Source organism: Erpetoichthys calabaricus, chromosome 5 (genome assembly GCF_900747795.2).
Source record: "Erpetoichthys calabaricus chromosome 5, fErpCal1.3, whole genome shotgun sequence".
NCBI classification, from domain to species: domain Eukaryota; kingdom Metazoa; phylum Chordata; class Cladistia; order Polypteriformes; family Polypteridae; genus Erpetoichthys; species Erpetoichthys calabaricus.
The window spans coordinates 101521816-101548535 of NC_041398.2; the positions used below are offsets into that span (position 1 = coordinate 101521816).

Sequence of the window (26720 nt, forward strand, 5' to 3'; positions counted from 1 at the left end):
AATACCAAGTTGTGATAACAGAACTGCTCCTTCCTTGGAGGATGTCTGTATTTACCTGACTTGGAAATTAACATGTTTGACAATATTGGTTTCTAATCAGCAGATCTGTACTCATTAATGGTTGGTAACACTACATTGTGTTAACTTGTGTTTTTATTAATTGTTAAACCCAGGAAATTTAAATGTGCCATTGATTAAACCGACTGTCCAGGACTGACAACGGCAGGGACTGAAGGAGATTTAAACTCCTGGGCAGGAGAAGGCACAGAGGGATGGTACACTGAGAACACTGCCAAGATACTCGCAGAGAGCACAGAGGCTCGCTGGCAGACTGGAGTACGTGGGTGGTGCGATGTGAGGGACACGGAGGGCAACACTTACCCTGAGGGAGGAAGAGACAGCTCCACAAGAAGACGGTTGTGGGTCCAGCAAGAGAGGGAAGCTGCATGAAAGGAGCAAGCAAAGCTGGCGGACGAGAAGTGAGGCGTGCCTAGGTCACAGCAACACAAGGAGCCCAGAGTGGAAAAAAAAGAACGACGAGGAGACACTGACAGGGATTCCACAATTTGACAAAACTTCTTTTGGGAAATGAGTGTCCTATGAACAGAGTGCATCGGTGGACAGTTGGACGATTAATTGTTGGGGTAACAGTGCACAAACTGGACTCGGTACCATTAAAGGTTGTATCCTCCAATTCTTGTTTTTAACGGACTTTTAGAGTGTGGACTGTATGTTTTCCTTTTTTTTTAAAAAAGGAAATCCGTTCCTGATATTTTTAGATTTTGTGATGTTCGTTTATCTTTTCAATGTACTTTATATTGTCTTGTGTAATATAAGTTACTGTTGCTTTTCCTGAAATTACTGTTGTGTCCTTCATTGTGTGTTCACTCACCGCCCAATGTAAAGAAACCTGTGTGCTATTATCAGTAAATTTCAAGAGTTCCCAGTCTCTTAATAAAACTGGGTGGCGTAGTCGGATATTTTAATGGTGTCTAAGTTAGATTACCTGTAAGTGTGACCAGACACCTGTTACAGATGAGCTAAAAATTTGACCTTGCTATTTATTGTGTAGTTTGCATATATTTTTTTTCTCATGGTAGACTGGGTTGCCTGAAATGAATGTGACAGTGCAAATGAGTCTGCATGTGTGTGCTGTTATAAGACTGGTGCAGTTTGCAAGGATGGTTCCTGTCTTACACCAAGTGCTGAAATTTGATAAGTGGGGTCACAATTCAGTGTTCCTTTTAGGGCTGATTTATACTTTACACTCAGAACGCATACACGCACGCATCACAGCTGCCACGTGTTCCCAGCGTTCCCATCCTCTGAGCGCATCCTCAGAAATTAACGTGACGCATGCGCAAGTTGCAGTACCAGAATTCGGTGTGGAGTGTGATCATGCGACAACTTGTGACAGAAAGCCACTTTGGAGATCCTACAGGACTGATGTGCGTGCTTCAATTGATGAATGGTTTGATGTGGTGAAGAAAAATAACAACATACAAATGCATTTGTGGTGCTTTTATATTCAAGTGTTGCATATTCATCATTGTCATGATGTGATACATTTGAAAGTTCTCACAAATACGGCAGTGTATTTGAGCCACAGTGAAAATATTAGGGACACAGTGAAAAGGTCTCTTTTGTGATTAAAGTGGAAAGTTCAGCTTTAATCTCAAAATGTCCACTTTACTTTGGCAGTTTATTTTATTATTAAAGTAGACCATCGTAAACGTCACCTTTACCAACCCAGTTGTTAATCGCTATGTGCTTCTGGGGCTTCCAACTGAACTGACAGCAAGCAGCAATTGCCACACACAACACATTTAATTTATGATATTCCAGTTCTCTGGACATTTAGAATCCTTAGAGTTATACAGGTACTTTATATCACTTTCATTATGAAATGAATTAAAGTATGTATATTACATTTTACAGATAAATTGTTAAGTTCATTTAAATAATGAATACTGTTAATAATTACACATATTTGGGGTGGCACGATAGCAGCGCTGTAGCGCTGCTGCCTCGCAGGGAATCACATCCCTGGTGTTTCCTCCCTGAATTTTGCATGTTTTCCTGGTGGATTTCCATATTGTGCTCCCGTTTCCTTCCAAGGACATAAAGGTTTGGGGATTTGGTGATGCTAAAATGACGCTAGTGTATGTGTGTGCTTGTATTCACCTTGCGATGAGCTGATGCCCCATCCAAGGATTGTTTCTATCTCATGCCCGATGCTTGCTGGAATGGGTGCATCCCTGGATTGATGGATGTAATCATTAAACATCCTTTTCAGATACATTGTGGCAAGATGTCCTTGGAATTTAATGGATGTTTCAGTCAATTCACAACACAGCGAAGCCAAACCTGTTCTCACTGTGATGATATCTCACACTGCCAGCTGGTGGAATCTACAAGATTTACGTACAGTACACACGCAAGTATAAACAATACAACACTTGCATAGCAGTAGTGTACGCTGGAGCACACGTCACATCACGTGAAGTATAAACCCAGCCTTAGGTGAAAATTAAGCCAGTAGCAATTTCAGTACCTGATCCTGAACAGGGTTGTGGGGAGCTGGACCCTATCCCAGCAAGCATAAGGCACAAGGCAGGGACTTTTCCTGAACAGGGCACCAATCTACCTCATGCCTCTTAAACACGCCATACAATAAATATTGTTAGAAGTGGTTTGTTTTCGTACTTTATATAGTTAAGTGTGTGTACACATTTTAATAACCACTATTTAGAATCTCAGTCCCTTTAAACAAACATCTTTTAAAACAGGGATCTGAAATGTTAATGACAGTCCATTCGGTATCCTCTTTATTAGATCCACATACTTTTGATACCATAACAGCTTGAATACTTCAATGCATGGATCTGACAAGGCACTGGAAATATTCTTTCGGAACTGAGGTCCCTACTGACTCTTCAACATCAGTATGATGCAGTCTCTGGAGTGTTGTTTTTTTTAGCTACACAATCATCCTGCAAACCTCTCATTCCATTTCCCAAAGATTCTCTGTTGGACTAAGATCCAAGGACTGTATAGGCCACTGGTGTAAACTTAAGTTGTTGTCATGTTTTTGGAACCAGCTTCAAATGATGTGTACTTTGTGACAAGATGCATTGTCCTGCCAAAATATCAAATAACAAAAAGGCACATCAAAATTGGGGTGAGACCATGTGAACCCGGAAGAAAGACACTGTCAGAAGGAGCAAGACAATAGTGAGAAGCTGTGCAGAGGTCGTGTGTGTGAGTGAGTGAACAAGCGAGAGAGAGAGATAAAGCAATTGATGAACACAGCTATAGGTATAGGTAACTGGATGCTGGCAATCTTGGAAAGGATGCTGGCTGCGACCAGCTCACAGAATTTGGGGAACATGAGTGCAGATGTTGTTGCTTCTGACTCCAAGTGAGTGGTATGAGACAGAACTAGCATCATGAAAGTGCAGGCTATGAAGGAGGCAGAGAAAAGATTATTGGATTATTGGAGCCACACAGAAGAAGCTATGGAAGATCAGAGCAGTGGTGGTAGCATTAGAATACAGTAAAGGAAGGAGACGGCTTCTGCTAAATCTTGTGTGAGACAGCAAAGTAAAAACATTGCTAACTATTAGTATTTGAGGCAATAAAATATCACATTAATAATAAGCATAAAAAACACACACAAAGTGAAGGTTTGTCAACATATTATCACATTGTTTAATTACCAAAGGACAGTGTTAAAAGTTATTGTGACATGAACATCAATATTCAAAACTGAAAGCAAAAAACCCAAATGAATACCCCTAGAATTTCCAATATTTGTTCAACAAGCTAAATCATATCACACCTAAGTGATATGATTCATGATAATGATGACAATTTCTCCAAAATAGTAAGATGTAAAAGTTCCTGCACCCTTTAAAATCCATAACTACCAATGGATTGTATTAAAGGGCTTCAAGCCCTACAGGCTATGCACCCATACACGTGAGCAACGGTATACCAAGAACAATGCAGAGTAGAGTGACCTGCCTCAGCAACCCGAAAACAAGCTAGTAATACCAGGTACAATGAAAAGTTTATGTACTCCACAACCAGCCTGTAACATTTACATAATGGATTATCCAATGGATGACACATCTGTAAGTAAGAGCAGAAGTGAAGATTTGTCAGACCAGGGGCCTCATGTATAAACGGTGCGTACGCACAGAAATGTTGCGTACTCCCATTTCCACTCTCAAACCGCGATGTATAAAACCTAAACGGCGTAAAGCCACACACATTTCCACGGTAACTCATACCTTGGCGTACGCAATTTCTCCGCTCAGTTTTGCAGACTGGCGGCACCCAGCGTCAAAGCAGTGCTACTGTTCCTGTGTGCTCATCCTTTCTTTCTTAGCTCCACATTCCTGACGCGGCTTTATAAATACACTGAAATTAACTGCATATTGTTTATTAGTGTAATGCATCTGATTGTAATTAACCTGCAGCAATATAATGGTCCAGGGAATAGCCATAGTATTCCAAATACCATAACTGCTTTAGCGTTGTTACTCTCACTGCATCTTGTTCTTCTTTTTGCTGCTCCCGTTAAGGGTTGCCACTGCGGATCATCTTTTTCCATATTACTGTCACTGCACCACTCGGAGTATTTATATCACTATATCTGAGTGTGAATCACAGCAGCAGCTGATCGGAAAGAGAATTATCGGTATACAGTTTCAAGCACACACTACCTCAGCCATGGCAAAACGCGTCAAAGCCTTTCCTGTACGGACCTCGCGTTTCAGAAACAGTTTCATCCCAAGAACTATAAACGCACTCAATCAGTCCATCAAGTGCTCCTTGTAGAACTGTTTGTACTTATAAGTACAATCACCTCACTGTAAACTTACACTACAGTTCTAATATTGCACAACCTGCGCTACTTTATAAAGCGCGTATGACGACAATATCATTTTTAAGATGAAATGTAGCAAAATATGTTGCTTATAGTATACAGATAAAACTTTAACTTCATTTAAATAATCTGTATTGTTAATAATTAAACTGTGAGGACACGGTGCCGCAGCGTATAGCTAGTTCATGGATAGCTCCTGCCTTGCGCTGTATTCTTGCTGGTGCTGACGCGACACTGGAAGGATAGACGAATAGAATAATTAAACATGTACTATGAAGATATTTCAATGTTCCTTAAAAGTTTTGAAGAATCGGCGTTCTAAGCTTACAAATGGCTTAACGTCTATTACAGAGCTGATTGTGTGGCGATTGGGTTTTTGGAGAAAGAAAAGTAAGGACAGGAATTGGAGGTTAGTACGTTTGAAAGAGACAGTACTGCTGTAATAAATTATTTCATCAAAGGTGGCACATGGCGCAGCAAGCCTCTTGCGTGAGATATGAACAATCACTGCGCCACCGTGTTCCCATGTTTAATAACATGCTTTCATTCCTATCATCATGAAAATTATATCACATATACATCTCAGTATTTTAATTATTCAGAGAGCTGTAATATCTCGAATGTAATGGATTCTGTGTCCTGTCGGAGAAAGAGAAAGAACGGAAGCACGTAGTGATTCACACACATAGAGCACATAGAAGATCAAATACAGAACAAAGCATTTAACGTGCTACTTGAGAAACTAGTAAAACAAACGATTTTAAGATGAAGTTTATGATGTTCTACTTTAATGGCAAAATAAACTATGTGATTAAAGTGGAAATTTCGAGATTAAAGTTGACATTTCGTGCTTTTTTCCCCACTGTGTGCCTAATTTTTTTTGTTTTTACCCTAATAAGCTTTCATAAGTCACTCAGACGGTGGGCTACAACTTGTCTTTTCACGGCGACTTTGATATGTGATTTCTTTTTTATTTCGGGCACTGTGCGACTTTGTGAACTTGATCTTTCGAGTTTTTCCGACACTCTGTCACTCGATCAACTTTTTTTTGTTGATTATACCACTGTTTAAACCAACAAATAGTACGTTTTTCCTTTGCCTCCACTTGGTATTCGCTGAAATTCTTATATTTTCCCCCGTGCTTTTCCCATTGTCTTTTCTCAGAAGGCCATTTATATTGATTTGTATATTCAAAGAGGCGTAATTCTGGGAGGAGTTGGGGCGTGACAGAAGGCGCGTGCATGTGCGTTACTTTTCATGCTGATCGGGATTTATGTAGTGGAAGAATGTGAAAGTTTGCGTACATACAGATTCCTGCATCTGGATTTTTCTGTGCGTACGCACATTCCCGCTTTTGTGCTTACGCCATGTTATAGTGTGAGTTCTACGCACACCGTTATACATGAGGCCCCAGGTGATGTTTTTCTGATTTTTCATCATCCAGCTTCAATTATCAGGTATCCACTGTTCCTGTTCTTTGCTGACAGAAGAGGAACCCAGCAAGGTCATCTTCTGGTATAGTCCATCTACCTCAAGATTTAATACAGTTAGGTCCATAAATATTTGGACAGAGACAACTTTTTTCTAATTTTGGCTCTGTACATTACCACAATGAATTTTAAATGAAACAACTCAGATGCAGTTGAAGTGCAGACTTTCAGCTTTAATTCAGTGGGGTGAACAAAACGATTGAATAAAAATGTGAGGCAACTAAAGCATTTTTTGAACACAATCCCTTCATTTCAGGGGCTCAAAAGTAATTGGACAATTGACTCAAAGGCTATTTAATGGGCAGGTGTGGGCAAGTCCGTCGTTATGTCATTATCAATTAAGCAGATAAAAGGCCTGGAGTTGATTTGAGGTGTGGTACTTGCATGTGGAAGATTTTGCTGTGAACAAATAACATGCGGTCAAAGGAGCTCTCCATGCAGGTAAAAGATGCCATCCTTAAGCTGCGAAAACAGAAAAAACCCATCCGAGAAATTGCTACAATATTACGAGTGGCAATCTACAGTTTGGTACATCCTGAGAAAGAAAGCAAGCACTGGTGAACTCAGCAAGGCAAAAAGACCTGGACATCCACGGAAGACAACAGTGGTGGATGATCGCAGAATCATTTCCATGGTGAAGAGAAACCCTCTTCACAACAGCCAACCAAGTGAACAACACTCTCCAGGGGGTAGGCGTATCGATATCCAAGTCTACCATAAAGAGAAGACTGCATGAAAGTAAATACAGAGGGTGCACTGCAAGGTGCAAGCCACTCATAAGCCTCAAGAATAGCAAAGTCCAATCTAGCCTTTCTAAAGAACATCTAAAAAAGCCAGCACATTTCTGGAAAAACATTCTTTGGACAGATGAAACCAAGATCAACCTCTACCAGAATGTTGGCAAGAAAAAAGTATGGAGAAGGCGTGGAACAGCTCATTATCCAAAGCATGCCACATCATCTGTAAAACACGGTGGAGGCAGTGTGATGGCTTGGGTGTGCATGGCTGCCAGTGGCACTGGGACACTAGTGTTTATTGATGATGTGGCACAGGACAGAAGCAGCCGAATGAATTCTGAGGTGTTCAGAGACATACTGTCTGCTCAAATCCAGCGAAATGCAGTCAAATTGATTGGGCGGCGTTTCATGATACAGATGGACAATGACCCAAAACATACAGCCAAAGCAACCCAGGAGTTTATTAAAGCAAAGAAGTGGAAAATTCTTGAATGGCCAAGTCAGTCACCTGATCTTAACCCAATTGAGCATGCATTTCACTTGTTGAAGACTAAACTTCAGACAGAAAGGCCCACAAACAAACAGCAACTAAAAGTCGCTGCAGTAAAGGCCCGGCAGAGCATTAAAAAGGAGGAAACCCAGCATCTGGTGATGTCCATGAGTTCAAGACTTCAGGCTGTCATTGCCAGCAAAGGGTTTTCAACCAAGTATTAGAAATGAACATTTTATTTCCAGTTATTTAATTTGTCCAATTACTTTTGAGCCCCTGAAATGAAGGGATTGTGTTAAAAAAATGCTTTAGTTGCCTCACATTTTTATGCAATCGTTTTGTTCACCCCACTGAATTAAAGCTGAAAGTCTGCACTTCAACTGCAAATGTGACCACAAATAAGTTAAGTTTTTTTTCCGTTTGTGATGAGGAAAGGAAGAGTGCGCCAGTGAGGACATTTTAGATCTAAGACCCCTTCCCCCATCGGACAAAAGCCTGGAGTGGAAGGAACAGGCAAAATTTATGAACCTGTGGAACATGTACTGTATATGCACACATATAAGTCAGGTCTTGAAACCCAGAAAAATCAATCATAAAATCAGACCTCGACTTGTATGCCCGTTCAAAAATGCGACACTAAATTTTTAATTTTTTTTTTTTTTACATCTTCTTGCCTCCTCCAATCTCGCATCAGTTTCTCAGTCGCATCAAATTTTGTTGCAGTAGCGCAGTTACCAGTTTCTTTCGCTACATCAATGACGTTTAATTTAAAACCAGCTTCATATTTTCTTCTGATCGAACGCTCCATCGTATATAAGGGTTGCTCTTACGATAAAGGTGTATGAGGGTGTGAGATACAAAAAACACAAATCAGTGCAAACGTTGCTTCGGAATAGTTCGGGTATCACAGTGTGGTCACGTAGGCACAATAGAGAGGGAGAGAGAGAGAAGTTAGGAGGACGCGCATTGCCACACCCACATAGAACAAAACAGCAGTGTGCACCGTGGCTGTTAGCATATCATAATCCCTTGTACCAATAGCGTGAGTTTTCCACATTTGACTTATACAACCAACATTATAAAATATCAGAAATCCATCCATCCATCCATTTTCCAACCCGCTGAATCCGAACACAGGGTCACGGGGGTCTGCTGGAGCCAATCCCAGCCAACACAGGGCACAAGGCAGGGAACCAATCCTGGGCAGGGTGCCAACCCACCGCAGAAATATCAGAAATTATATTGTAAAATCAAGTCCCAACTTATCCGCAAGTATATATGGTAATTTTTCAGTCAGCATTTTCCCCATGGGTGGGGTTCAAAGTTGTGTCTTGGGTTTGTCTAATTTTCTTTCAGTTATTTGTATTAAAGTTTATTTTATTTATTATGTACTTTTTCTGTTTGTATATTGGAAAAGGGGAAGGGCTTTTGTGCTTTGTGGGGTGGGTCCACCTGCCCATCACCACCAGGAACGGCCCTCCACCCTATTTAAGGCATGGCCTCCCACAGTTCCTGGTGGCTCACTGAACACACATGGGAGTGGAGTGTTATCTTGTGTTTCTGTGCTTTGCTATTGCTTGTGATTTTCTGGATTTGTGAACCCTTGCTCTGTTTTTGACCTTGCCTCTGGATTTAATAATTCTTTGCATTTATATAGCGCTTTTCTCACTACTCAAAGCGCTCAGCAATTGCAGGTTAAGGACCTTGCTGAAGGGCCCAACAGAGCAGAGTCCCTATTGGCATTTACGGGATTCGAACCGGCAACCTTCCGATTGCTAGTGCAGATCCCTAGCCTCAGAGCCACCACTCCGCCTTGGGATTATGTTTATTGTTATTTTGAACCTCTGCTCTGTTTTTCGAACATGATTTTTGGATTCTGTTTTGGGACTTTGCTTACCATGTTTTTCCTTGCCTTTCAGGCAATACTTTGTGCCTACAGAGGCTTCTGTGAAAATAAATCTATTCATTTTATAAAGGTTTCTTATGGCCCTTTGGGTTTTTAGTCAGGGTTTTTGAAGGTGTTCCACACCCAAGGCCCCCACCAACCCCATTGGGGGGGGGGGGGGGGGCTACTTTGGAAAGTGTTTTTGGTACCTGTGCTTTCGGAACTCGAGCATTTCATGACAGAATGAACCACCAGCAAAATAAAATTTAACTTTGAACCCCAGCCACTGCAATGTGACAGAAGGGGGAGTAGAACACCCCTTCCTCCTACAAGAACCATGGAAAGGAGTACAACATAAATTCAGACTTACAGAGGCATGCTTTCTCTCTGTGTCTCTGCAATTACATCTGTCCAGATACCGTGCTGGAGAAGAGGCCAAATCAACTTACTAAGACAGAGAGTCACCTGGTGGTAAGCAAACTGGATGCAAGATAAACTGCTTATTGATCAGGATGTAGGATATGCTTGTGTTCATATTTTGGGCACAAATGGAAATCTTAAGATAATCTATGTTTGAACAAAAAGTGTAACTTTCTTTCCTGTCTTTTGTGGTACTTTATCTAATTGCCTACAGTTACAAATACTTTTAAATACAAAATTAAATACAATTAAAATGTGTTTCTGTCCACACAATTACCTCTTTGAATTATTTTTTCCTTTGTTTTTTGTTAATCACTGTACAGACTGCAGTGTGTGGAAATGCCACAGAGCAGCTGGTTCTGAAATTCTGAAATTGCCATATCAGGGACCAGTCACTTAGGTCAAGCATCTTTAATGTTTGGGAACACATTAACAGATTTTTTGACCATGTCTGCATGCTGTATGTATTTCACAGATTTGCATCCATTTGATTATCTGTTTGTAGGAGACAAGTATTTGTGTTAATAAGGTGTACTTAATAAAGTGGGCTCTGACTGCAGGTCAAATAACACTCGCGTCCATAGCAAATTAATACATTTTAATTAAAAAAGAAGGGTGACACCAACTTTGAACAGTAGGACTCAAATGTCAACAAATCTGTTACAGTGAGACAGAAAAAAATGAGCAAAACAAAATGGCTAAGAAAGCAGGAAGTCCCTGGGAATTGCCAGTAGTGAACTCCTCTTGTGAGAAATAATCCCTTTAAAGATGCATTACATCTCCTAATGTGATTATCTGTAGTGCCCAACAAGTGGACATTTCTGTGTAAAATCTAATGTTCTGTTAGCTAGGACAGCCAATGCAGAATTTCTGATTGAGAAAAAAAGACTAAATTGTGGGTGTTGCTGTTCAGTGAACTGATAATTCTGACTTTTACTCTGGGAGAAAGAAAGAAAGAAAGAAAGAAAGAAAGAAAGAAAGAAAGAAAGAAAGAAAGAAAGAAAGAAAGAAAGAAAGAAAGAAAGAAAGAAAGAAAGAAAGAAAGAAAGAAAGAAAGAAAGAAAGAAAGAAAGAAAGAAAGAAAGACCATTTTCTGATATTGTACATTCCCTTAGGTAATATGCAGTTGCACACAAGGTATCAAGCAGTGTCATTTTTATTAGCAGGCGCAGCGCTATGCCTTCCGACGGAATGCACCAGCTCTCTAGCCTTTGTTTTCAGGTGCTAACTCTCCATTCCACTTTTATTGGGTTAAATTGTTAACTACAGCTTCAGTGAAATTGGGATTTCTTACATATTAGCCAGTTAGCCTGACTTGCACACTGTATAGATTTCTAACATGCAAAAGAAAAAAATAGTTTCATACATGTGAATTTCCCCTTGGGATTAATAAAGTATCTATCTATATATACACCAACATACAGAAATATGGATATCAGCTTTTACAACAAATAAGTATATAAATCTAACCTGCCCAAGGATTAACATTCAAATACACTAAATCTGTGGTAATTTACAAAAACAAGCCGTCACAAATTGCAAACATGGCAAACTTTCAATCTAAATTTCTTTTTAAAATTCCAAAATTATGGGTTGATTACCTGCTTCTCAGAGCAGTCTCAGTTCCATTCCAGTTAAAGACATTTTCTTTGAGGCGCTGTTCGAGCTCCTTGACTTGATTACGAAGCACATACAGTTCCGGATTCTCCAAGTGAACTTCAGGCCCCTTGTCTCTTTCACTTCTCATAGCATCCAAGTCCTGGAAAGACCACGAGGTGTCAATCTTTACACTAACACTTAAAATATCAGCACCTTCAGACACAGGAGCTGCTAGATAATAGCAAAACTCCTTGCTTTGCTCTGCTAATGGCTCTGAATTTTCGGTTTCCATGTCAGAGGCAGCACTAACCATACAAAGGCCATGCTACTTTGCTTGTTTCGATATGTTTGGATATTTATTTATTGTGCCAGAAAGCAACCTGCTAACTCCTCTTTGTCTGGTATACCTGAATCTATTATTAATGACGCCAGAGAAGCTGGTCTATTATTGGGAATACGGAGACGTAACATGAAATCGCTTCTCCAGTTACTGATGTAGACGGCTCCTATTGACTTTCTTTACAAAACATCTTCCCCTGAAAAGAACTTTCAGCGGCTTACCTTCTCTGTATTGGAACACTGCACAAATCTAAATCCTACTAATAAATTATCTGTATTTTTACGTATTGGTAGACCCTTATATGCTGCAATGTTTAAATATTTTAAGAGCAAACAATTTCCCATTTTCTTTTATTTGAGCTCTTATTCATTATTGCCATATGCTCAGTTCTGAACTTTACATGTGAATTAAAAATTGCCTCACTATTACTTTACTTTAGAGTGAAATTTAGTACATCTCAGTTGTATTACATTCAGGTTGCTGTCTTTGTGTATGTTCATATGTCCAGGTGGGGTTCTCAAAGATGGGCATTTGATTTGAGAATGTAAATTGGGCCTCTCTGTAATGGACTGAACTCCCAGTCCTGGGTTGGCTCCTGCCTTGTATCTAGCCTACAAGACTTTGAAATGCATTATGGATAGCTGATAATGGATGAATCATATACATATTTTAAATATTATTATAGGCATCTGTTTTTTATTAACATTGTCCTTAAAGGTCTCATAAAGAGCTGTAGCTACAAATAACTAAATGAGATTGTGGTAGTCCTTCTCTTTACTCTTCCTAACATTTAAAATGGTAACGTGTTTTACTTTATATAAAAATATCATTTTTAACATACTATGTAGCAGATACACCAATGAATGAGCTTTCAGGAATATTCCAGTAATACTGAACAATGTCATATGCTTGGCTGTTGTTGGTGCTGCACTGCTCTTGGGCCCTAATTCAATTCCCAGTTGGGGTACCTTAGGTACGAACTTTGCCTTTTCATCAAATATTGGTGATTTCCTCAGAATGTCAAGATTCCCCCTGGAGTCCACATAGTACTAAGTTGAATAACAAATGTATTTTGGCCTGTGTGTTCAACATCAGTTAGAAGGTTATGAGGCACCTCACCCTGTATTGGTACCTGTTTCATGTTGCTGGAGTGATAAACCAGGGGCAAACTGTTAACACCATACAAGGAGCCATATATATTTTTTATAAAATTTTGCTTACCTCATATAGTATGTGGCAGAGACACATTTTGAATCTCATGTTTTCATGGAGAAATTGAAGATTCAAATTCAAAGAAACCCTGCAGTGTCCAATTCTAGACAACAGCAAATGATGAAAAAAAAACTTTCATGGAGAAAAGAAAACAAAAATTATCAAATAACTTGTGTCACATAATTCACATATCGTTATCCATTTGTTTGCTCAAAAATTTACAAAATGTGTGCATTGTTTTGCTGAAATATTATTAACAGTTACATCCTGAAAACTCAACACTGAAGATCAGGAGGAAATATGTAATTCACACAATGCTGTGCGTCTGGACGGAAAACAGGACTCTTGACACATGAATGAGGGGAGGAGGTGGCTCTTCAGTTTTATAGTAGTCTGAAGCTGAACTCTGCACAATGCACTGAAGTCAACGAGGAAGGCAGAAATGAACTTGTTTTGAGTGGATTATAACATTGCAATAGTGTTTAAATTATCAATGAGGGCCAGGGAAGCATCTGCCAACTATGCTGGACCACTTATTGTGGCCAAAAATGTGAGGCAGGAGTGCTAACCACTACGCCACTGTGCCTCAAACAACAAAAGATGCAGACGCAACAAGAACCACAAACAAACTGCGACAAATGGCCATAAACTAGGAATAAGTATATAAAAAAAAAAAAAAGTATATCTATCATTGCACTCCCCGAGTTCCAGTCTTGTGGCACACATTACCCATGTAACAAAGCATCATCATAAGACTGCCTTGTTCCATTGTTAACATTGATAACATTCTCATTATGGTCAGCTACTGTATCCATCAAATGTGTTTTCTGTTTAAACACATGTGGAACGGAAGGCTGAAGTACTGATCAGGTCATGACATCTTGCATGCCCAAAGTGCATCAGTAGATCTTACAGTACGCATGTGTGAAAGTCCTGTGCATGGCTGCTACAGCTCTGTGATGTCACACTGGTCTTGCAAAGCATCAAACACACTTGATCTTCAATGCCAAGTTTTCAGGATGTAATATTTTAATATTTTTGCAAAAAATGCACACATTTTGTACGTTTTAAGCATAGGGATGGATAATACACATATGGATCATGTGACACTAGTTACGTGAAAATTTTATTTCTTTTGTACATTGATGTTTTTGCATGATTTGCCATTGTACAGCATTGGTCACCACAGGGTTCCATTACATCTGAATCTTCAATATGTGATTTGTCCATGAACACATGATTAAAATTTTTTCTCTGCCACCTTTACAAAGTACATGGAATAAGTAAAATATAAAGAAAAAAATCATTTTTTGGGTGGTATATTTCTTTAACTGGTCCATTTGTGGTCTTGAATCTGAATTTCTCTGCCACTCCTGAGTAAACATGCACTTACTCCTGGGTGTTGCGCAAGCAGCAGCCTTTTTAGGGAAGCCCTGTATTTCACACTGGTTTTCTTTTTTCTGAAGTTATTAGTTACTAATCTTATTTAAAGTCAGAACTGATCTGGCTTCTGGCTTGTCACTGACAGTAACCACTAGAAATCAAATAATGGATTTTGAATTTACCATCGAATTGCAATGCACACAGACCTACAGTAGGTGCCGACTTGTCAAGACTGCACTTCAAACAGGCTGCAAACTTGGATGGAGTTGTGAAGAGGACCTGAAGGCTGTCTTATGTCTGCAACACCTGAAATAGTAAGAGACGCAGAGAATATGAAGCAGGGTGTATTAAATTCTCCTGTAGTTAGCTCTGATTGTGAGCACCTAAGAAGCTCGGTTTCACTGCACAGCAGGAGTTGTTTGTCCACAGGCAGAGAGGGGCGACATGCTAATGCCAGAGTAAAAGAAAGAGGAAAAGGATTTAGAGCTGGTCTTCCATCCATTGTAAGAAGAAATGTTTGATTGTAGTCAATAAGATGGATAAACTGTCTGCACTTACAGCGGGCAATGGAGCATACAAGTACTGTGGCATTTTGTGTTTTACAGAGAGCTGGCTTAAATCTGACATACGTGCCACTGTGTTATTGCTGGATGGATTTCACCTTATTCGAACACATCCAGTGGGGTGCAGAACAAAGACAGGAGGGAGACAAGCCATCTATGTGAATGAGGAATAATGTAAAAGGAAGCATATTGCAGTTAAAACTACAGTTTGTAATTCAGACATTGAAATTCTGGCTGTCGGAATTTGTCCATGTTATTTGCCCTGGGAGATTAAACATTAACAAGGATGATGTAATGTAACATGCAAATGGGGACCTAGCAACGGAAATTATTCTTTCTGTCACCAACACTTTAATAATGACTCATTCAGACTCTGTGGCGACTTCAACCATGTGACATTGGAAGGACCAATGACAAATTTCTATCAGTTTGTGAAGGGTTCCACTTGAGAAAATAACAAGCTGGACTTGCTAAAGATAACTTTAAATGTAAATGACTTCAGACCATTCTGACCACAACCTGGTTCATCTTATTCTCATCTACAAGCTTCTTATTAGATGGCAACCTGTTAACACCAGAATGGTAAAAAAGTAGAGCCGATAGGCAGAAATGGCTCTGAATGGCTGCATGAAAATGACAGACTAGAAAATGATGTGTGAGTTACACGAGGATGATACTGAGGGACTCTGTCACTACATCATAGACTATATTAACTTCTGTGTGACAAACTTGTACCCATAAAGACAATGTCCTCAGGATTTTAAGGACTGTGCTGATCAACTTTGTAATGTCTTCTGTCACTTGCTTAGTCTAATAATTCTTTGCATTTATATAGTGCTTTTCTCACTACTCAAAGCGCTCAGCAATTGCAGGTTAAGGGCCTTGCTCAAGGGCCCAACCGAGCAGAGTCCCTATTGGCATTTATGGAATTTGAACCGGCAACCTTCCGATAGCCAGTGCAGATCCCTAGCCTCAGAGCCACCACTCCACCAATCTCTCTATAAGGCTTCAGAAAGTGCCACTGCTGTGCCAAACATCCCACATTGTTCCCATTAGAAAGAAGGTAGGCACCTCTTCATCTAATGACTACAGACCAGTGGCACTTGTGCCTCACATGATGAAGAACTTTAAGAGACTGGTCCTGAACTATATAAGGCCTCTTATGGTGGACTACCTGAATCCACTGCAGTTTGTCTATTGGACAAAGAGAGGTGTGGAGGATGCAAATATCTACCTGCTCCACAAGGCTTATTCTCACCTGGGTAAGGCTGGCAGCACTGTGAGGATTATGTTTTTTTGATTTCTCCAGGGCATTCAATAACACCTAACCATCCCTGTTATGCAGATGGGTGAGAGCCTATGGTGTCCTGGATAACTGACTACCTGTCATGCTGTCTACAGTTTGTGAGACTTAAGGACTGTTTCTCTGATACAGATATGATTAACACTGGAGCACCACAAGGAACAGTTTACACTTGAAGAAATTCTCAGATGATTCACTACTTATGGGTTGTATTGATACAGAAGATGAGAGAGAGTATAGGAATTGGGTGGAGAACTTTGGTTCTTGGTGCAAAGGGAAATGTCTGCATCTTAACATTAGCAAAAACAAGGAACTGGTTATTGACTTCCAGTCAGTATTCAGGGAGTGGATGTAGAGGTGGTCCACTTCTGTAAGTACTTGGGATCCATTAATGACAGGTTGGATTGGTCTTGGAACAGAGAAGAACTATATGAGAAAGGGCAGAGCTGGTATGAACAAGCTAATTAAAAGAGCAAGCCAAGTTATAGGACATACTCTGGATTCCCTGGAGGTCGTACGGAGGTGTTGCACATTGTCTCTGACAAACTAATAATAATAAATTACATTTATATAGCACTTTTCAAGGTACTTAAAGCACTTTACACAGTGTGTGGGGAGACACTTCAACCAATGCTAATGTGCAGCATTCACCTGGGTGATGCAACCAATGGTAGCTATTTTGCACCAGTACACTAACCACACATTAGCTATTAGGTGATGAAGGGGTGAGAGATAGTTAGCCAAGCAGTGACAGGGGACGATTAGGGGCCAGAAAGACCAGGCCATGGTGGGCAATTTAGTCAAGACATCGCGATACACCCTACTCTTTATGATGGACACCCAGGGATCTTTAGTGACCAAAGGATCAAACTGAACTTAGAGACGCTCTTATATAGATAACAATATTACACACGAATGAATCAATTACTGGATTCATTTTCTGTTAACATGTAGACATTTTGATGAGATTTGTGTTCTGGTATTACGATGCCTGCTTTGCCAATTATCATCTTGCAAGTCTCAAACTTGAACATGTGTTACAGACAAAAACATTATATTCAATACATTTGATTCAATAGGGAATCAATAAACAAGAAAGGATGGTTGCTCGATAACATCAAGGGGCACACTCTCATGTAATATGTGAGAAAATGCAATAATGTGCACAATGGTGCATTTCGGAGAGGAAAGCATACAGCATGCCACATTTTTATAAAATTTACTGCACTCCTCTTCAGTTATGTGAATGAGAGCTATGGTGGACTAATTTCTAGCATATAAGTTGATAAATATTTTGTATTTCTTTACTTGTAAGTCAGACAAAACAAATGTAATATTAGTGTTTCAGGAGGCATATTTTACTTATTGAGCAGAACAGAGGTACTTTGATGTTTACCTAACCAACCCGCAGCCTTTAGGACTAACTCAGGATGAGGACTTTATGGTGAGGGGATGGAGCATGCACTCCAGCTTGGCAAGGGTAGATGTTTTTGGACTTGGAGCCTATAAGCCAATGCCTACAGGAAGGCCATAAACTGAATAAACAAAGGAAATAGGGGATGAGTTATACCTGAATTCTATTGGTCTGAAGTATGGGTATTTATTATTGGTTTTATAATCAGAGGTCATTCTGTACTGTGATGCCCCATTGGTTTGTGTTTTGTTGTAAGAACGGTATACAGGAGGTCACCCCAACTTTACCTCGCTCACCCTCACCATATGGCCATGTAGAGAAGACTATGATGAAGACAACTTTAACTCTGTGGCCTGTTTCAATACTCCATTCAATCAGCATGTGTTAACAAAACAAGCTAGGGTTAAGATAAGCCAAGAGCCACCAGTGAACTCAAGATGTACTGCTACTTAGGCTGTAAGGGTTTGGAGCCAATATTCTCATAAGATTCTTCTTATTGAATATTTATGGACATATTTTTTATTAATACTGCATAATTAAATGTGCAACTTACAGTAACTCCTATCTAATTGCATGAGGTTACATACGTAAGTAGAAGAAAAGTGGGGATGAAGTGCTAAAGTACCTGATCACAGAGTGATAAGTGTTTGGGATTTTAGACATTTTATTAAGGTCTACACAATAAAGAGTATAAAAGGGTAAAAACAGGGGCACAATAGGACCTTACACAATAAAACAAGAGCCATAAAATAGAACTGATTTTAGTTGTGTGCTATGGACTACCTGTTTTACATGGCTGAAGAAAAAGGGCAGGTAAATACAGACTTTAAAAAGAAATAGTTCTTATTTTCTGTTTAAAGAAAAAAATTAAACAAAAAAAAAACATTTGGCAACTGCTAAATCTCACAAACGAATATTCAGGTCAAATCAGCAAAATGAAACTGAGCTGTTTCACTCGTCACTAAGTGTAACTCAGTGGTCCTCTTTCATTTGTAAGTCTTATATTTCTTAATCCTGTGTTTATCTGTTGTAATGTGAAACCTTAGTACTCTTTGGATAGTAATGTTTCTGTGCTTTCGATAGGATTCAGCAGGACATTTTCATATCACCAGTTCCTTTGTTAGTGATCATTCAGAGTTACCTGCAGTGCTACTTCCCTCTTCACCAGCAAATGCTTAATGATAGAAGAGAAATCAAACAGGAATGCATGAAACTGTTAGTGTCTCAACTTACAAGCAGCTCTTTAGTGACATATGGCTTTTGTATCACTGAAATTGCTTAACTGACAAAAGGGATACTACTGTACATGCAAATATTATTCAGCATCTCTACATTGTTGCCTAATTTAAACATTGAAATGTGGAGTCTCTTAACATTTTCAATGTTCATGTGTCAAATGACTTTATTAATGAATTCTAAATAAAATAATTTTTTAATTTTTCAATTCAATCACCTCAATTTCTTTTATCTAATATTCATTTTAACTATTACAATCATCATCCTCATCACCTACAACAATAAAGGCTGCAAACACTTAACAAAAGTCCAACTACATTTTAAGGAAAACTGAAAAGTTTCCATACCTGTTCCAAGTCTCGGATTCGTGCCTGCAGTAGGCCCACTTGGTCTTGTAGTCTTTTTATCAAAGTGTCTTTACTCTTCAGCTCATTAGCCACATGACTTGACAGATGATGTTCTTTAGATAGCTTTGTCTCTAAACTAAGAACGCATTGAACTTTCTCAGACAGCTCGGTGTGCAGTTCTTCAATCTTCTGCTGCAGTGCTGCTTCGGTGGCCTTCACTTTACGAAGCCTTGCCTCTAGCTCTTCTAGCTGCAACGTCAAGCTTTCTCTGGTTGCTTTACCAGCTTTAATTTCCTTCTCCTGCATTTTTAGCTGTAACTCGGTCTTATGTCGCTCTTTAAACCAATCGGCTTCTTTGTCTTTAAACTCTAAAGTGACTCTTTTCAGCTCAGATGTTAACTCTGAAATTTCTTTTTGATTCTGAGAGTTCAGCTCTGCAAGTTTGCTGTCTCTTTCCCTCAGCTGATGTTCATATTTTCTAATTTCCGATTCCAAGATATTCATTTTTTCTGTCATTTGCTCATTTTCCACTTTGGTTTCTCTATTGATTTGCTCACAGTTTGAAAACTTTATCTTCCACCGGTGAAGTTCATCGCTTAACTCATGCTGTTTTGTGCCCAGCTGCTCATTGCGCAGAGACAGTCTCCTCTGTGTTTCCTCCATCTCCCTGAGCAGTTCCTCCTGACTCACTAACCTCAACTGCAGGTGCTGCACAGTTTCTTCTCTCATGCTTAGCAGATAATCCATTCGAGCAATCTTATCATTATCGTTTTTGCAAATCCTCTCCTGCACACTGTCCAACAGCTCCTCCAAACTCCTGATCTTCTCCTGATATCTCCTTTCGGACTCTTTGAGCTGCCTCTGTTGGTCCTGTAGGTGCCTCATCTCTTCATTTTTGCTCTCCAATTCATCTTCGAGTTCTTCTATTTTTCTGATTCTTCCATTTATTTCCACTTCACATTTCGTTTGAAGTATAATCAAAGCTTTTTCCATGCCACTGCTTTCATCGTCCATCACTCCATGAAGAGCTCCTTGTAGCTGTTTGTAACAATCATGTAGAGTGGTGTGACTTTCATCAGGGCAAAGCCTCTGCTTCACTTGGTGCAGCTCACATGCTCTCTTACTGAGAAGTAGGGCTTCATCTTTTTCCTGAAGCATCTGTCTCAAACTGTTGATTTTTGTTTGGAGTTGATTCTCCATTTTGATAAACCTCTGTCTCTGGTTTTCATCAATACTCTCCCATTCGTTGATGTTTTTTTTCAGCTGTAAACACTGCTTCCTAAGTTTTGTCTCACTCTGCGCCTTTTTTTTCTAGTTCAACTTTTAAATGCTCAATTGTTGCCATAAAAAGATGGTTGGCCTCCACCATTTCTTGCATCTGCTTGAGCAGATGATCCTTGGAGGACTGAAGCTGGGCCTGCACTGCATCCTTCGCCGCAATGTCAGTGAGCAGCAAGTTTCCTTTCTCCTCCTGGTTCTCTCCCTCGTGCTGAAGCTCCTCCGCTTGCTGATGCCACTCCTCATGCTTTTTTCTGGCATCTTCTTTTTCCCTGTACCACTGTTCCATTTTGGCATACTGCCTTAGAAATGCTCCTTCAGGTTTGAGCTTCCTTCCTAGTTCACTAATTCTACTTTGAAGCTTATTTATATCAATTTCTTTGACAGCTAGCTGACCTTCAACACTGGTGACTTTTTCTTGGACATGAAACTGATCAAAGTCGTTTTCTTCATCACTGCAGCAGGCGTCTGATAGTCCTGGCCCGTCAATGGTGCAGAGTTTACCGTAAAGGTGACTGCAGTAAAGGTGGGACTGCTGTAACATGTGTTCCAGCTCTATAGCCTTTTCCCACAGAAATCTGGCCTCCTCTGCTTTTGTCACCAAGATGCATTCATATTCTTTTATGTTTTGCTGCAAGTCTTTTGGCTGATCTGAATGCTCATTAACTGCATTTTCCATTTATATCTTTTATTTTTTTTATGGGTGAAATGAAATTCCTTTTTCAGCTACTTTTAGCTTGGTGGCCTGCCATTTTTGCCTATTACTACTGCTAAATTTGTGCAAATTATAAATTATGCCTCCTCACTTGTACTTGCAAAAAAAGAAATAACATAAAATAAACAAACATGTTCTATGCTGAAATGATCTTGATGCTCCATTCTTTTATTTTAACTGTTTTCCATTAAAAGTACAAAAATATATAATTGGTTTGACAGTATCTTTAGTTCATAAACAGCGAAATAATAATTTCAGCTTCTTCCTCTGAGTTTGAGTTAATTTATAAAAATGCGCTCTTTAGAAGCACTAGATTAACATTATACTTTCCCTCTTGATTGTTACTCAGTACACTTCAATATACATACAGTACGTCTGATTGTTCCACTTTAATGCTCCACCTTCATGTTTTAAATTTTGTGCCTGTGAAAAAGAAAAAAAAGCAACAGAATTACAAAACTGGCTGCTGCTGTTTGTAACATGCATGTTACAGTTTATATTTACAAAATGACTATCATGAAGTAGAAAGTAGAAAAGCTTTACTCCAGGCCTGCCAGTGTAATCCTGAAAGAGATTACAAAATATTACAAAGAAAACCTTTCACACAAAATGCAGCAAGTAGGCAAATGAAGTTAAGCCGGTTTGTTATAGATATTATTTGTCTTCTCAGCCATCTATTTTATAATCCTGCTTAGCTTAGGGTTGGGGCCAATGCCTACCCTGTGGGGTGCAAAGTAGGAGCCACTCCTGAAAAGACCACCCATCTGACAAAGAACCTTCTCACGCACACAAGCTCATTCACCCAAAAGCTACCAATTTAGAGTCTCCAACCAACCAAACATGCACAAGTCGTGGGGGGACATTCTGGAGGAAAAGCCCCACAAACTTGGGAAGACTGTGCTGTCTCCACACAGACTGTGCTCAGCCTAGGATTTGGAGCAGTGAGGTGGCAATGCATTGCCATGCCATCGCATTTATTATACCGTCACCAGTCAGTCATTGTCTAACCCACTTAGTCCTGAACAGAGTCGTGGAGGGGGCTGGAGCCTATCCCAGCCAGCATAGGGCACAAGGCAGGAACAAACCCTGGACAGGGCGCCAGTCCATCACAGGGTGAACACACCCAGCTAGGGCCAGTTTAGTACTACCATCCACCTAACCTGCATGTCTTTGGATTGTGGGAGGAAACCCACGGAGACATGGGGAGAACATGCAAACTCAACAGATAGAGGACCCAGGATGTGTCTCCATTCTGCAAGGCAGCAGTGCTAGCACTGCACCGCCCGATTATTATTCAATGTACCTTAAATTACGGTTTTAATACCATAGTGCTGGTGTATTAAGTTTTTTTTCTGTTTTCATTTCAGACAATTAGCTAAATTACAATCATACCTGAACGTGATAAGGCGATTTATCTAAATGGTTATTGCATCTGAGGTTGGAATTAACCAAAATGATATTTCTATTCCAAATCTCCACACTGACGTCAAAGAGAATGTTATGTTTTTATTTTATTTTAAAATAGAATGTGCTCATTTAACAGAGAGAACAGGAGAAACTTAAACAAGTCACATATTGTTGTAGGAAGACATTTGAACTACTTAAAGGGAAAGTTTAGCCTCCGAGACATGCAGGCTCACAACATTTAATAGGTGCAGTGGCAATAGCTTGCTTTTCTCTATATACTGTAAGTATTTTCTGTACCAAAAGACTTGTATAGTTGTTGGTATCTTAAGCTACAACCATTAAATGTCAAAACTCTCTTCAAAAAAATCTTTACAGCATACAGTACATCCTGCCCAATCTTTCTCAGAACTGTTGTTTTTAAATGGAGTATCAACATGTGCTTTTTCTCAGTTGTAGTCATATTTTGCATTTCTTACATTTTGAAATGTATGAAGTAGTAGGATATTAATGTGTGTGACTTGCATTGTATGGAAGTAAATAAGGCCTAAGAGTATATGACAGACTTTCAGTAGTTAAGAATATTATATATATAACAATTGTAATTTTTTGTTTAAAAAGAAAAAATTTTGGACATATAATGACAGCATTCAAAATCAGTTAATTTGTAAGTGACTATAGGTTATTTACAAATTCTAAAATAATCAATCCAACAAGTGCAAGAATAGTCTGGGATATCAAGGGAAGCCCTGGCACTTATAATAGGTCCAAACCTCAAAAAGGATGAACTTTCCCTTTAAGAAGCAGAAATGAAAGCTAACACCCACAACAGTTGGCTCTGGTTGAGCAGACAGACAGCGTAACAGCACAGACACTTCAGCAGAAGAAGTGGAGAAACTAAAGAGGAAAGTGTGTAGATTTTACCTGTTTTCTGCACATTTTAGCACCATCAAGGCCAGAGAATAAAAGCTAAAGAAAAAAATAAAAAGAGAAACAAAAACTAAAAATAAAGAGAGAAATAAAAAAGCACATACAAAAAAGAAAGAAATTGAAAAACAGGAGAGAGAGAGAGAGAAAAAAAAATGCATCTGGGTTACTGAAGAACATAAATGAGAGTGATAAGCTTATAGTACTGTTTCTTTTTTATATGAAGCACAGCCATGCTGTACCTGCCAATGCATAAGATCAGAGACTTTCAAAAGGCGTTAACTCTCCTGAATGGCAGAGGTACTGTAAGTGGACAATGACAAGAGCAGCAGGCTAACAGGCTGGAAGTCATAAGGCTACCAGTGAACTGTCGTACTTTAGAAACACTCTGTGCCTTGTAAGTCTGGGACTCTGCTCTTATAATGAGGTCGGTCTAGAAGACCAGCATTTACAGCTGCATTTTAGCTGGTAACCTTCTTATTTCTTGCAGCATTAGTATAACAAGACACCTGCTTGGTAATTCTTTAATCTTTTTAGCATAGCAATATTAAAGTAAACCTAAAAACAGAGACATTTAAATTCCAGAAGCGTATGACATCAAAGGTTCATATGTATTAAAGTTTTTAATTAGTAACAATGAAACACAAAGTATGAGAAATTACACCCAGCATGGCAGGACTAATTCGAAAGCATTGCAGGGTTCTGTTCCCTCTTTATAATTTGATGTCCTTCATTTATTTGCTGGACCTGCTTTTGTCCTTGCAAGATCCCAGGTAGACAGAACTGATTAGTGGACAGACACCCCTAGCCCTGCCCCGGCTAGCACATCAGTCTATGGATAAGTTAGAGTTGCCAGTTAACTTGCCATGTATCAGGCAGGCTGAGAACTGAATAGAGTTCTACTGAGCTGTTACATAAATGGAACAGGAGCTAAGCCACAGAAAATTTAAGAGACAATTAAACAAACAAACAATCTTCATTTTATATAACAACACCTCAGGTTAAGATACTTAGGACAACAGTTTACTGTATTTACAAAAAAACAGAAGCATAAGTATGTTACTTGTCTTGGGTCACAAATCAGATTGGAGGTGGGAACTGAACCAGCAGCTTTGTGGTTGAAAGTCCAGGTCATTATGTATCCATTTTCTGGACTGGCTTTCTCCACTGTTGAAAGCCACAATCTATGTGGGCAGCACTGGGTACTAATAAATTGCTAGGCACAGGCACTTGTGTGCCCACTCTCAGGAATGCCAGATCAAATCAGAGACTTGCAGGTCTTTTGAGGTATATGTGCAAAGCAGGTAAGTCTGAGAGAATATGCCAGCTTCACACAGACTGTGCCAACCTCTATACCAGTGCCAGCAGTACAGTAGAAAGGGGCACTTGTGGATAGGTAGACAGACGGGCTATGAATGAACTTATCAGATGAAGCCCACAGTACAACACACACAAACACATGAACTGCATGAGCAGATATCAGGATTAAGAATCTGAAAAGTCTTTAGACAAAGCTGATTAATATTCAAAGACACTTTTAGTTTTAATTATAACAATAATTTAAATAAATTACCTTTTCTTCTATTTCTTTAATTTGTCTTTTTTGAAGTTCTATTTTATCTTCCAGCTCTCTTATTCTCTGCCAAAACAGAAGAGAACAAACATATTCAAAGAATGAATTTGGACAAGCCCAGCAACTTAAAAGTTACTTGATTCCAGCCACGCTCCCCGCGCTAAAAATGTCATCTTAGATGAACTTACAGCAAAATCTGCCTGCTTTAGTTTCAATATCAATTCAAGATAGCCAGTGCGGGAAAAGCACTCACCGCTTACATGATGTACTGGTGGCACAGCAAGGCTTACAGAACAACTGAGCAATTCAAAAAGCCCCGCACTAAACCACTTTTCACAGTAAGAACTGGGAAATGCAGTTGCTATAACAACATGGGCTGAGAACAATGGTGATTACATGGAGTTCTGAGCCAAGATTTGAGCAGATTTAACAGTCTTGTCAGGGGACAAGAAGATCAGAATGCCCAGACTGCCACTGCTGCAGACAGAAGGCAGGACTGTATGACACAAGCCCTCAGTGACTTAAAGTAAAAGATATCCACGTGCCGCACGTTAATGCACCTCAAGTCCCGCTGTCCTCTCTTGCTGAACTCTGCACACAATGGTGTCGCTCAGGCCTAAGTCTCTCTTGCAAGTTTCAACTTGCCTCCTCTAACAGAACATAATGCCTGTCAAAATGGTTGATGGGGAAACGTAAAATTGCTTTGGAAAAGATCTGCACACAAGGAATTGAAAGGCTATCTCTTGGCTGAAGCCCTAGCCATCCGGTTATCCTGGCACTTGGACTTTATTTATATTGCTGGAGGCGCTTTAATCACCCAGGCCATTAGCTCTCTCTGCCACTTTAATTAATACCAGAACATTGCACTTTAAGGTGGGAAGAGGAAAAGAAATTCAATAGAATTTAGGGAAACGCTAACATTGCGCACACAAAAAAGAGAATAGGTGAACATTAATTCCAGACTACAAAATGAGAGTTATTAAACAAAATATTTCAGATCTTATGTGACATGTGTAACATAAGCTCAACTGCCAAAATTGGTTGCTAGAGTGCTCCTTAAGTTTATAGCAAGGTATTGATTTTCACTTATTAATTTTTTCCATTGCATCAGCATGTACACTTTCACATATACTGTATATTGTTACAAAACAAGCCCTTTGTGCTGCCTAGTGCCTAAAATAACATGAGGACAGATCATAAGATAAAAATGTAAAGCATGGGGAAGGGGATGTCATCTTAACAAAGGCTAGCACTGTTTGTCTTACGGATTTGTAATGTATGCACCACAGTGAATCCCTGAGCAGGCAAACAGACAGACAAGGAAGGTAAACATGGCCAAAGAAAACACTGACTAACAACAGGCATCTTCCTTCTTCCCTCTAATTGTGGGATGCCACGTGACCACTGCCTTTAACAATCATTGGTTTGCTGCTCTACTTTCGACACCATTCACATCATCATTGAGGAAGCTCATCTTGGCCACTCTAGTAATTTCGATGTTTTGTTCCCC

At 39.5% G+C, this 26720-nt stretch overlaps 2 protein-coding genes across 9 annotated transcripts in view; both read right to left on the minus strand.

Moving 5' to 3' along the window:
- Nucleotides 1-20529, minus strand: part of LOC114651839 (centrosome-associated protein CEP250-like) — a 106411-nt gene extending 85882 nt beyond the window's left edge. For all 3 annotated transcript variants that reach the window (XM_051928204.1, XM_051928203.1, XM_028801845.2), the window contains exons 1-2: nucleotides 19314-20529; nucleotides 11518-11675 (exon numbers count right to left, since the gene is read on the minus strand). In XM_051928204.1, coding sequence (XP_051784164.1) covers nucleotides 11518-11675; nucleotides 19314-20513 — 1358 coding nt within the window. In that variant the 5' untranslated portion in view covers nucleotides 20514-20529. The remainder of the gene's footprint in view (nucleotides 1-11517; nucleotides 11676-19313) is intronic.
- Nucleotides 20530-21453: 924 nt separating this feature from the next.
- LOC114651841 (janus kinase and microtubule-interacting protein 1-like) overlaps nucleotides 21454-26720 on the minus strand; it is a 558596-nt gene continuing 553329 nt past the window's right edge. For 3 of the 6 annotated variants that reach the window (XM_051928216.1, XM_051928214.1, XM_051928212.1), the window contains 3 exons: nucleotides 25211-25276; nucleotides 23635-23679; nucleotides 21454-21729 (listed from right to left, as the gene is read on the minus strand). In XM_051928216.1, coding sequence (XP_051784176.1) covers nucleotides 21652-21729; nucleotides 23635-23679; nucleotides 25211-25276 — 189 coding nt within the window. In that variant the 3' untranslated portion in view covers nucleotides 21454-21651. Of the gene's footprint in view, nucleotides 21730-23634; nucleotides 23711-25210; nucleotides 25277-26720 lie in introns of all 6 variants that reach the window. The other 3 variants (XM_051928215.1, XM_028801850.2, XR_007935128.1) reach the window with 3 other exon arrangements.